The sequence below is a fragment of the Perca flavescens genome, chromosome 2 (assembly GCF_004354835.1).
Source record: "Perca flavescens isolate YP-PL-M2 chromosome 2, PFLA_1.0, whole genome shotgun sequence".
NCBI classification, from domain to species: Eukaryota; Metazoa; Chordata; class Actinopteri; order Perciformes; family Percidae; genus Perca; species Perca flavescens.
The window spans coordinates 13,271,206-13,283,672 of NC_041332.1; the positions used below are offsets into that span (position 1 = coordinate 13,271,206).

A 12,467-nucleotide genomic window follows, 5' to 3' on the forward strand; every position below is an offset into this window, starting at 1 on the left:
TCAAAAAGGGTCTTTTAAGATCAGAGCCTATAGCATAAATCACCATACGCACACGCACACACACACACACTCACGCACACACACACACACACACACACACACACACACACACACACACACACACACACACACAGCCACCCTCTCAAGCACCTGTGGCAGATCAAACGCATCAGGCTGAGAACACACACCTGCAGCAGGTTTTAAGTCCTTGGACTGAACAAGTAAATCATGGTGCTCTACAGTAATACACACACGATGTACACTCCCACACTCCTACTCAACCCAGCCTGACCTCAGTAATATTCCGTGACTGGCGATTCACTATGCAAAGATCCTATTCAAATAGCTTGATGGCACCGCCACAATTATACACACAAACAAATAAAGAGCCCGAGCCAGGTGCATTTGGTATGGGGAGCACTGGGAGGGGGGGGGACACATTGATGTTTTTCAACTGAACAATCTTCACTCTATTTCACTCCACGCCCTGCGAATGTCACTGTAAAAAAAATGACTACAGCCACACAGAAAGCAAAGGGGAAAAGTGAGACACAAAGAGAGACCGCCTGGGGTATGATCCACTGGAAGGTTGTCAGTTTGAATCCAAATAACGCCTGAAACATTCTCAATGTAGGAAAGAGAGTCAGTGTCTTCACCCTGCTGTGAGACTGCTCTTGAGCCTTTTACTAATCTAGTGCTGCCACTAAATGACTGGCAGTACAAGGCTGAGTTTTTAAAGGCATTTCCCAGGTGTTAAGGAGAAGGAGAGAGAGAGAGAGAGAGAGAGAGAGAGAGAGAGAGAGAGAGAGAGAGAGAAAGAGAGAGAAGGAGAGAGAGCGAGAGAGAGCGAGAGAGAGAGAGAGAGAGAATGTCTGATGTATCTCCAGCCACCTGCAATTTTATTTCCACCAGCAGTTCCTGTAAATAGGAATCTGTTCCTAGATTGCCTTGAGTATGTCACACGAACCTGACATCTGTGATTTTTCAGCGTAAAAAATGCTATCTTTTGCGATTCCATAAATCCAAATTTGCTCCATACAGTGGATGGACTGTTCTGGGCTCCTGTAGTTCCAAATGCCCCCCCCCGCGTTTGCCATATAGACATACACAAACGACATGGCAGCGACAGGGACCAACATTAGTTCTTTTCTTAACTTGTCGTTTCATTACTTCCTTAACTGCAATCTCCGCCGAAATGACAGTGCTCTGTACCCAGCTCACAGTCACCTATTCTCAGATAACTGAACCGCCAACTACCGCTGACCACACACAATGGTATATGGTATATAATGTATATACCCCATGTGTAGGCTATGTGTGTGTGTGTGTGTGTGTGTGTGTGTGTGTGTGTGTGTGTGTGTGTGTGTGTGTGTGAGTCAAAACAAAATAAAGTTAGAACTTGTTTTGAACAATTTCTTTGTCATCTGCAGATTGATTTTAAGTAGGGGGGAAACAAATCGATTTAAATCGTAAATCAATTTTTTTTTGTGAAAGAATCAAGGATTTTTTTTAGGCCACATTGCCCAGCCCTAATTGCTCATCCGCAATACAATAAGTATTTATATTGTAAGCTCTTTCAGGAAACACTGATGCACAGCATGCAACACTTTGACTCTCATATCTGCAATAGTATAGGCTGTCGCTGACTGGAATGATACTAATTACAAAGTAAATTCCTTTACGTGTGCGTAGCTTGCTGTGTGTGTAATCTGTTTCTCAATATCTGCTTACAATGAATGCATAATGTGAAACACTTGCTGATGTCTGTGTACTGATGAAGTGTAACTATAAAGTTTCATTTAGGGACATATTGCTCACAGTCTCAGCTCCACCCCACCATTTAATCCAATGCAAAACCATCTCATGATTGCGACAGTTTGGTGTCATGGCGCTCGTTGTTAACCTGACTTTCCTGTTTCAGACAGAAGATAAACGGTTGTGGCAAGCAAGTTTATGCAAAAAAGAAAAGATGTTGCGATAACCTTTTACTGAGGTCTGATGAAAATGATTTTTGTTTAAAAAGAGCACACTTCAATAAGAGACTATATAGCACAGGAACAGTTCAATAATATTGATGAAGGATATAAAAAGCAAAACTCTCACTCTAAGCCAAATGTACCTGGAGTGGTTTCTCATGAATCTCTATTTCGAGCAATCATAAAATGCAATTATTGTACACAAATATTACTGAGTATTACTAATATAACTAACTATTCTTGTTAACATCTGCATCTGTCTAACTACAACACGGTCTCACGGCAGTTCGTCAAATGGTCACATTATTTTTAATCTATTGATCCGTGTTCACGGGAACGTTTTTCTCATTTTTTTCGTGGTGGCCAGCACGAAATGGTCTATACTGAGATTAACGGGGAAAGCAAACGTCACACCCCGGGAGAAGACGCCTCACACGCCGGGACACGGCGGCAGGGAACACGCGACAATAACAGGACGGTTAACGGGGAAACAAAACGCCACACGCGGGACGCGATCCCCGGCCTCCGGGGGTGAAAGTCCTGAATTGTTTGACCCATCCACCACCCCAACCCCAACCTCCTTAGGCGGATTTTTGGCATTTCATACTACTCGCTACCGTAGTCGTGCTGTGACCACAACATATGCTTCCCATTTAAATACATCACTTTACATTTTCGTGCTGGACACCACGAAAAAAACAACGAAAATGGCCCTGTGAACACGAATCAATAGATTTAATAACGTGACCATTTGACGAACTGCTGTAAGACTGGGTTGCTAACCATACTAGGTGGTCTAAGCGTGACCTTGGGGTGGAAGGAAAGGAGGGCTTGGAAAAGTAGTAAAGTAAATAAAGCTCTACCTTGGGTATGTTTTTCTTGAGAAATACGGTGATAAACATGTCACAGAGTCATGTTTTATACAACCATGGAGCATACAGTAAACATCCTGTGGTATTTGGGGCGAAGTACATTTCACAAACATTTTTCCACATGTGGAATTGCATGTAATTATTGCCTTGATTAGAGTTTAATCTTCATGCAGCTGCCTGCGCTCCTTTTTAGTGCCATTCAGCTGTAGACTACTTTGCAGTGCTTATTGCTAGCACTGGGTTCAAAGTTCTTAATACCATTAAGCCCCATACAATGTACTACATGTGATGAAACTGTCACAGTGGCTCTTGGTTTCATTTAGTTTTTGTCTCATCTTCCTCTGGCGGCAGCCTATTTCAAAACACCAAAAATACTGAGAAAAAGACATTACTATTCATCTCATATGGGTTATCTCAAAAACAAAGAACAAAGCAGTGATGTGAGATAAAAAGATTCTCGCGAACAAGGATCAGTTGTGTCAATGTGCATGTTTTGTTTGACATTTTTAAATATACATATGCTATATATATATATATAGTGTTGGGAAAGTTCACTTTCTACATGATAACTAGTTCAAAGTTCAGTTCACAAATTTTAAAATGAACTAGTTCAGTTTATAGTTCATACTTCAAAATTTTGAACTAAGTTCACAGTTCCAAAAATGAACTAGTTCATAGGTCTTTTTTTTCATATGTTGCTTTAGTTCAATGCGCTGTTTCAGGTTTGCTGTGGATGTGACTGAAGTGCGGATTTTCTTTTTGAAAGCCGGTGTGCAAAGTTTGCACAGAAATGTTCACTTAACTTCACTAAGGGCCACACTTGGAAATAAGAAACACATCAGGGGCCAGACATGTAGAGTTTATTGACATGCTTTTATTTAATCAAAGTCAAACATATTTGACTGTAATGTCTCATATAGCTTTCTCACTTACAGTTATGTCGACATAAATCCCTAAAAAAAGTTTGTTAGCCATCATAGAGTTTTGCAAATCAAGCAAAACAATGATTTAATTTTTTACAGCAACCTGTTTCACAGCCTAAATATGCTAACTCTCTGCTTCTGTGGGAATTCCTGAGTCTGAAAGTCGGCAAATCTGCCAAATTCTGCTTTGAGTGTCACATAATTACAGTTTGAAAAGAATGACCTGTCTTTTTGGTTTCTGCGCACAACTAGGCGGGCCAAAATCTATTGTGAACCTAAATTGATATGCGGGCCGGATCAACTCTTCTTGCGTGGGGCCGGATTTGGCCCGCGGGCCTTGAGTTTGACACATGTGCCTCAGAATCTAGATTTAGTTTAGTTAGTATACACATGCACTTGTATTATATTATATATTAACAGGTGTGTATTGACAGATATCGAAAGATGTGTATTGACAGATGTTTGTAGGATTGTATGTAAATAAGGAATCAAAGAAAGACTGTGGTGCATCCTATACAATACAAAGATACAATACAGCTGCCAACCATATCTTTTAGTTGGACCTGCTTTACTGATGTTATTATAGGGCTGCTTAATTGTGCACAGTGCATCATCCATCTACATAGATGGATAGATGTAGCGGTATTCCGTCAAATTAATGCAAAACTAGGGGGCGCCATCATGAAATCAAAAAATATGAAATATAAACTTTTGCCTTTGCCTTTTCGTATATATTTTTTTTCTCAAAGAACACAGGACAATTAACAGAGCAGATATTTATGCTGTTTTTTCAGTTGGATTTTAATATACCTTGTCCTAATGTAATTGAGAAAACTTTGCAGTAATATGAAAACATGTATTTAGAGTAAATGTGTTCTATTTCCATGAAGGTGCAAGTGCAGCAGATTGTGTATTAACTGCAGTAAGTGGTAATTAAGTAGGCTGCTAGGCAAGCACACTGTCACTTCTCAACAGTGAAAAAAAACTTTGCCATAACTTTCTGTAGCCATTCTGCTATCACAATAGCCAGAGGTCTTACTAAATTAGTGTAACTGTGCAGCAACAGCTAGAAAGTCTTGTGTTAACTATTCCTGACTCAGTCTTTATAAGATCCCTATTTAGCAAATTCAAACAATAAATTATTACTTTATTACTTTTGCATGCAGCGATAGCCCTTAGGCAAGCTGCACACAAAAAAACCTGCATTTGTAGGTCACCATCTTGTTTAATTCAACATTTCAAGATGTATGTAAGTATTTAAGATTAAAGCCAAAGGTCAGATGTTCCAGATTACAAAATAAAATATTGTTTTCAATGTTCCTGTTCCTTCAAAAGAAAAAAAAAGTATAATGTATAAAATACAGAGAAAAGTAGCACACCTTTACATTTTAGAAGCCAAAACTAGAGAACGTTTGGTCTTTATGTTTAACAAAATGACTTGATTATTAACAATTATTATAATAGTTGCTGATTAACTTTTTTGTCTATTCTGTCTCAATACAAATCCCGCCATGAATGTCAGCCATCCATGTCAAAGAGCGACATATATAAGACTAAACCTAATTACAGGTGGCTACTAATTTCTGTTGCAAGTGTTAATTTAATGATTTTAACTTTACCTACACTTCAGTTAACAAACAACAGTTTGAAATCTGTGTGCACACATGCATTTATCTCTCCTGTCTTTATGTTTGTCTGCCAATCTCGATAAGTGTCTGTCAGTCTTTTTCTTTGTGATGTCTTACAGTTCAGTCAATCAATAAGTTCATGTTTTTGCAAGCGTTCTGCTTTATTTCGGTGTCTCGCTGTAGAACCATCTTGAAAAGTACAAGATAAGCTTTTGTGCCATAGCGCCTCCCTCGCTCCTCACACACGTACAGACAGCGGATCAATAGCAACCTCCTCCCCCTATCTTACATAATAAACGCCGAGGCCTAAACAGCAAAACAGCCTCCATTCCACCTGTGTGGCCTGCAGTAATAGATTATTTGGTCCCTTATGGGGAGACAAGGAGGAAAGACAGAATGAGAAACCAAAAAGAAGAGGAGCAATACCTTAAGGACAAACACACACAAAAATGAAGAGCAAAAAGAAGCAAGACAGAGAGGAAGGCAGAAGGAGACCAGAGTGTATCCCACATGGCTCATATTTCAAAGCTCCGAGGGATGTTTTTGAGGAAAACTCTTATAAAGTAAGATGGGAAACCATTCTGACTGGGCAGAAACACACGTGGGTAGACACTTAAAACACACACAGAGCTTTTGGCAATTATACCATAACCTTATATTTAATGTATTGTGCTTTCAACTGACCACTCATAGTGACACTGATGGAGTGGGCCGCATGATCCAACTGACCTCTTAATAATTACCTCAGCGTACATGTGAACAACCCCCCCCACACACACACACACACACACACACACACACACACACAGGTGAATATTTTAAAGCAGACTCTGGCTGCTTCTCTATAGCTGCCACTTCTGTTGTGAGAAGAAAACACTTAGGACTGATAGAGGGTATAGGCATCGATCTGACGCACACACGCGCGCCGGCAATACATACTTTATGTAGTCTGCACACATAGATAGGTAGACACACACAAACGCGCTCCCTCCCAAACACACAGACACGCACACTCACAGAACATAACGTGTCAGGTGGCTGTGGAAGTGCGGTGATTTGTTCCTCCTGACAGACAGGAAATAAGGGAGTCGACCAGGGACCTCACTTCCTCTTAGACCCGACTAATCAGACGTCCCACACTCCCACACACACATTTGCACTGTCTTCAACTCAATTGCTTGCTCTCTTTCGCTAATACACATGCACACACACACAATCCATCAGACAGCAAAGTCTCTCCCGAGGCCTCCGAAATTGAAACTACTTGAATGTGGGATTACATTTGTGTCTGTGGGCAAAGACAGAACATGCGTACAACTGTTTTGTAACAAGCAGTAAATGTAGAGTTTAAACTACATCAAAATCCTGAGGTTGCATGCTGAAGTAATGGAGCGTGCTACAATACTTCTGGTGTCAAACCGCCTTTAATACAAATTGCTTCACAACTGTTATATATTATATTGTTTTTTATGACCTGCGAGCAAACGCTGCATGTAACGTAAATGTGAAAACACACATAAGATTCACAAGTGTGAGAGAGGTGGAAAAGTAATGGTATGGTTGCGCAGCGTGGAGGATGATAATCGGTTAGACAAGGCTTCTCATTTACCCTCTCCTCATTGCAACATGGTTAGGCAAATTTGCACGTGTGCGTTAACTGTTTGACACTGATGAGAGAGAAGGACGTTGTGTGTATGTATGTGTGCACATGTGTAAAGCTGCATGCTAGTCTATTTGATTTGGGTTTTGACATCACGCTCAGAACTCTTCCAGCCCACAGCCCGCCATCCAAATGTCCTGTCAGTGACCTCAATTCACTTAAGCATGCCAATTGGTCAAATCAGCATCAAGCTCTGGCTTGGTTGAGCCAATGACATGCGTCATATCAAACCTAATCACACTGATAGATCCACTAAGTGGGTCAGCATAGTGATGCAAGTCTTGCAAGTCCTGCTTGGCCTAGTTGAAGCAGAAGAAAACTTCTTAATTCACGGTTAGAAACTAAACTTTAGTAAGAGCGCTAAAGATTGTGACCTGCGATTTCTTTTTCAGACAAGAAAGAAAGAAGTGCAATGGTTTTACAGCTGGGTTGCTCGGGCCACATTTCAAGGCATTTACCTTGGGCAAGGTTAGCAATCATGACCAACAGTATTTTTCCATTACATTTTGGCTACTTATCAACCATTATCATTATCCACATTAGCAACTAGGACAAAATCATTCTCCATGTATTTTAAACCTAATGGTCCATATCGCTGTTGTTATGTGAACCCCTTCTGACTCTGAACATTTTCATGTTTTAATGTAATTTGTATTATGCGGTCCTCTGTGATTTGGGTTTCTAAAAATGTTTGAAAATGACGTTGAAAATCGCTAGAATCCATGGCTGTCAAATGCAACAAGGCTATTTTCAGAAAATCATGAACGGTCGGCAAGATATTGACACGTTGTAGACTCTGTTAGTGATATAGAGTATAATTTACATTTTGAAAGACACTAAACGTGAGCCATTCTTGACCTCAGTCAGAATATAAATGTGGGGAATGAGGCTCTGTCTATATCATGCTGGAAATGTGAATCAGCCAAACAGCTGTGAAGCAGGACCCACTCAGTGACAGGGAGGCTGTGTGTGTGTGTGGGGGGGGGGGCAGAGGAATAAGTTATGAATAAAGAAGGGAGGGTGGAGAGGTGAGCAGTTGAGAAGTGGAGGAAGGAGGGGGGGGAGGAGAGAGACAGTAAAATGCTGCCGTCACTTAAACTCTAAAATGAAAGATCGATGAGCTTATTTAAATGTGCTCCCAGAGACAAGAGTTGGCTCATATAAAGCCTCACATTTATGAGGAGGGGTGTGGGCATCGATTGACTGAGGGAAAGAGAGGGAGAGAGAGGGAAAGAGGGAAAGGGAGAGGGACAGAAGGGGGAGGAGGGAGAGAGAGGGGCGTGGAGAGATCAGGAGGATCAACCTTGGCTCATGAATTTCATCCTTTTCCTCCTAAAGTAAAACGTCCTAATAAATGCTGGGGATAGAGGGGTCGGAACCTGGAAAATCTACAGCCTTCGATTGGCCGCCTGGCACAGCTTATCAAATCAATAACCCCGCCCCCTCTCCACCACCACCACCACCAACCCCATCCTGCATCTGTTTCACTAATTTCTAATTCACCCCCTACCCCAGCAAACACGCATATAACACAACTCCTGCCAGCCATCCTGAGGTATAGACATTTCGCAGCAGGGCACCCCTCAGTCGCCTGAGCCAAGACAGCTGGAAGAGGTGGGGGGGGGGGGGGTAACTTGGGTGCTGGTGCTGAGACCTTGACATTAGAAGGAGGACGAAAGGAGCTGACTGTGCAGCCACACCATCCCTCCGTCTCCCACCTCCTCCTCAACACCTAGGAGGGAGGAAGAGTGAGAGTGTGACGACTGGGAAAAGAAAGGAGAGGAGAGCAACTTTTGACACACACAGAGGTGTTGTCATACCGTCATCATCGATTGAACTGCAGACACAGCTTTCTGAGTGACAAGCATGTTGCGCCGCATTTCCCCCCCACCCCTCCATTTCTTATTCTCGCCCACTTTGCCTGCCACTCCCCTCTCCCTCCTGACTTGCTTTCCCTCCTCATTCCTCCTCTACCTTCCTGCACTTAAACGGCACACACATTCTCCAATGCTTTCACAAATAGCTCACCCCCACCTCTAACACACACACACACACACACACACACACACAGATATATGCACAGACATTCCTAAGACCCCTCCTCCACATAACCCCCAAGTCTCAGCCTTTCATTCAGCACCCCATGCCATCTGTGACCCAGAGAAAACTGTGTGCCGACACCAGCCGGACCTTTTCTGTGCTTTTGTTTCAGCACTCTGACATGATCCCGCGAGGTACATGCACACATACAAAAAAAAAAAACACACAGATGCACACAAAAACACAAATATCCACAATTTCTCTTCATCCCCCTCTCTAGAGCTGGAAACAAAACAAAACGTGGCAACACACATTTTCCACAGACAGCTTTGGTCATGAATCGATACATCGTCATATGCGTCTTCATTCAACAATTACTTCACAAAGTAAATGTTCTGCAACCACAAGTCACACACTTGATGTGGTAGACACCTGCAGCACAACAGGGTCAACACTGCCAAACAAAGTTCAATTAAAATGTGCGGCAGCATGTGTTTGTGTCAAATCAAGACCTGTAGTTAAGCAGGTCATTGACTGAGAGGGGGATTATCGATGTTTACAAACCCCCCCCATACCCATCCTCAATACCTTAATCCTACACTCATCATCCTAAAATCTATGCATCATAACAATAACAATAATTTACACATGCACTATAGAAGGCACCTCCCCCCACAATCAACCTTACTTAATTTATAGAACCCCCCCCCCCCCCTTTGTATTTCTATTACCCTCCTGCAGGGACACATCCCAAACAGGCAAGCAGTTATACTTGGTCTAATAAATCACACCCTTGTTTCCAGTTTAGGAGTCACCATCTCACTTGTCCCCTGTTTACCATGGTCCCAGAGACAAACGAGTCGGTCAGTAAGTGCTTTTAGACAATACACAGTACAGTGCCACCCTTTAAACACCAACAGTGTGAATAGATCTAAATACATATATGAATATTAATATTCTGTAGTGCAATATATCTGACATTTGAACCCAGGACTCCTGGGAGTAAAGACCTTACCTTGCCCGTGCAACATGTGGCAGCTGCTGCCGAGGAGGAGCAGGAGAAAAAGAGGCTGACACCGGCTCCCACTCCGGGCCGTCCCTGTCCCCATCCCGGTCATCTTCTGCCGGCTCCCTGCTGCGGGTCCCTCCTCACGCTCCGGGGACCTCGTAGGGCAGCAAATTTCCGGTTTAATCATGCGGGAGAGGGGACCAACAGTCTCAGTGTCCGCTTGTGCTTTGCTGCTGCAACTCTCTCTGCCCTGCGCACGAGTGGGAAGAAGTCGGAGCGGAGAGAGAAACGGGCTTCGGCTCCGCGCTCCGGGTGAAGCCAAGCTCAGAGCTACGGGAGTTCGCCGCTGTCGCTGCCGGAAAGCTCCCCGATCTGACTCCCTAGCTCCGGTGTCCAAAACTCAGCAGGCAGCGGGAGAATGAGGAAGGGGTGGGAGGAGGAGGGGGGGGGGTCGCCTCACCAGCAGAAATACTTTCCCTCACTAGTGTTTGGCTTTACGGTGTAACGGCACGGTAATCTCTATGTGCTGCGGCGGAGTCCGTGTGTTTCTGCGTCCTGTGATACCTCATTTTCAGATTGATCGGAGCAAGGAATTAATACATTTAAGTGTTTTAGATTTATCGGCTTATTCTCTGCCATCGACCTCAAATCCACGCTTGTTTTAATGTCTTTACCGGGGATTTGTCCCGCGGATCATTTAGCTGTTTAGAGAGTGGTCGTAACACGTAAATTATCCATCCATAATTTTCCCTGTATGTGTGTGTGTGCGTGTGTGTGTGTGTGTGTGTGTATGTGTTCTAAAAATCAATCCAGTAATTGTTACTGTTAATACCCCTGTCTTTTCTTTTTTTTTTGTGCAAACAAACTGCACATAGTCTTTTCTCCCCCAAGTGTGGTGATGGAGAAGTGTGATGGGATGCCGCTTGTTATCTAGCTAAAGTTAGAAATCCTAATTAACTGTTAACTAAACAAGTCGTCGATTATCCACCACTCTCCCAAAAGAGGTACTCTTGCCTCGGATACCCGATAGGTCAACTTGCCGTAATGTGGCGGGTCTCGGATTACACGGGAACAAGACACAACAGGTTAGCAAAAAGGCAAAAAAAAAACAACTAAGAAGCATTACAAGTTTCTCAGCAACAACTGAGAGTTTTCTTTTCTTTTCTGTACATTCACCGACGAAGAGTTAACGTTAGCTAGCTAGTACAAGCCAAAGTAACAGTCTGTTTGAACTGAACAAACGGCCGTTACAGAGACGGTAACGTTATATTTACTCTCACTGCTGCTACTGCGACACGAGCCTTTAGCATTTTCATCCAGTCTTCAACGGTCCTCCAAAAACAGTCCATCCGACGAAAGAAACCGTTACTTGAAAACGTTTTATCGTTATCCGTTCATACTCACGGGAGTTCTTGGCTACAGTTAGCGGGGTTTTAGCCGTTTTTCTCCGTCTCCAGCACCCTGTTGGGGCTTGGGGAGCTGACTGAGGCGATGCGTCTCCCTCAACTGAACACCTGCCACCGTCCTCGACACAGACTTGGGAGAGAGAGAGGGCTCTTGTTTTGCCTTATTCAACTGCGTTTTCGGTCTTTTGCGAAAGCAAAGCGTTGATATTTAAGAGCCTGAATTTACTTTGTCCACTAAATTCCCCATTCTCTTGCTCAGCCTCTCCGTTAATCTCTCCCTTGATCTATCCCAAACTCAAAAACTAAACTTCCATTCACTATCATCCGTTGTTGCTGATTGGTCGAGCTGAGTGCTCACGCTGTTCCTATTGGACAGCCCTAAAAGGGGGCGGGAAGCAATGCCAGCACTGCGAGCATGGTGGACGGCGCCCCCAAGCCCCCACAACGTGTCTGTAAGTTTTTTTGTTTGTTTTTTTTTTTACAAATTTCCTCTCAAACTAGATAACCAGTCAACCATTTATAGTTTTTAGGGAAGCCACATGATTAGTTGTATATTAATTATTGGAGAATTGGTGTCAAAGTGGTTGGGAAGGCAGTAGGCTAGTAGTCTGCGCGCGCGCGCGCGCGTGTGTTTGTGTTTGCTTACTTCAGAGAACTTTCACTGTTATTTTACGGAAGAGAAACTCTCTGATGCAGCTACACACACATGCTCCATTACGAAATAACTGCCTGGAGCTATATCTTAACTACTAATAAACTAGTTTCTTCCATGGTGAGGGTCATTAATTGGTACATTAATAATAAAGCCTACAACACAGTGACCTTATCTTTTATTGCCTCAATAAATCCTCAGAGGCAGATTCCCCATACCCTGAGTGGCCAAATAGTATCACCACGCCAGCTATAGCTAGCTGTCCCCAACACGTTCTCCTCAAGCACCTTCACCTCAGTTC

At 43.0% G+C, this 12,467-nt stretch overlaps 1 protein-coding gene across 2 annotated transcripts in view; it reads right to left on the reverse strand.

Annotated features, from left to right (window-relative positions):
• sdk1a (sidekick cell adhesion molecule 1a) overlaps window positions 1–11,851 on the reverse strand; it is a 252,184-nt gene extending 240,333 nt beyond the window's left edge. For both annotated transcript variants that reach the window (XM_028594450.1, XM_028594442.1), the window contains exon 1: window positions 10,115–11,851. In XM_028594450.1, the coding sequence (XP_028450251.1) occupies window positions 10,115–10,295 (181 nt within the window). In that variant the 5' untranslated portion in view covers window positions 10,296–11,851. The remainder of the gene's footprint in view (window positions 1–10,114) is intronic.
• Window positions 11,852–12,467: the final 616 nt, after the last annotated feature.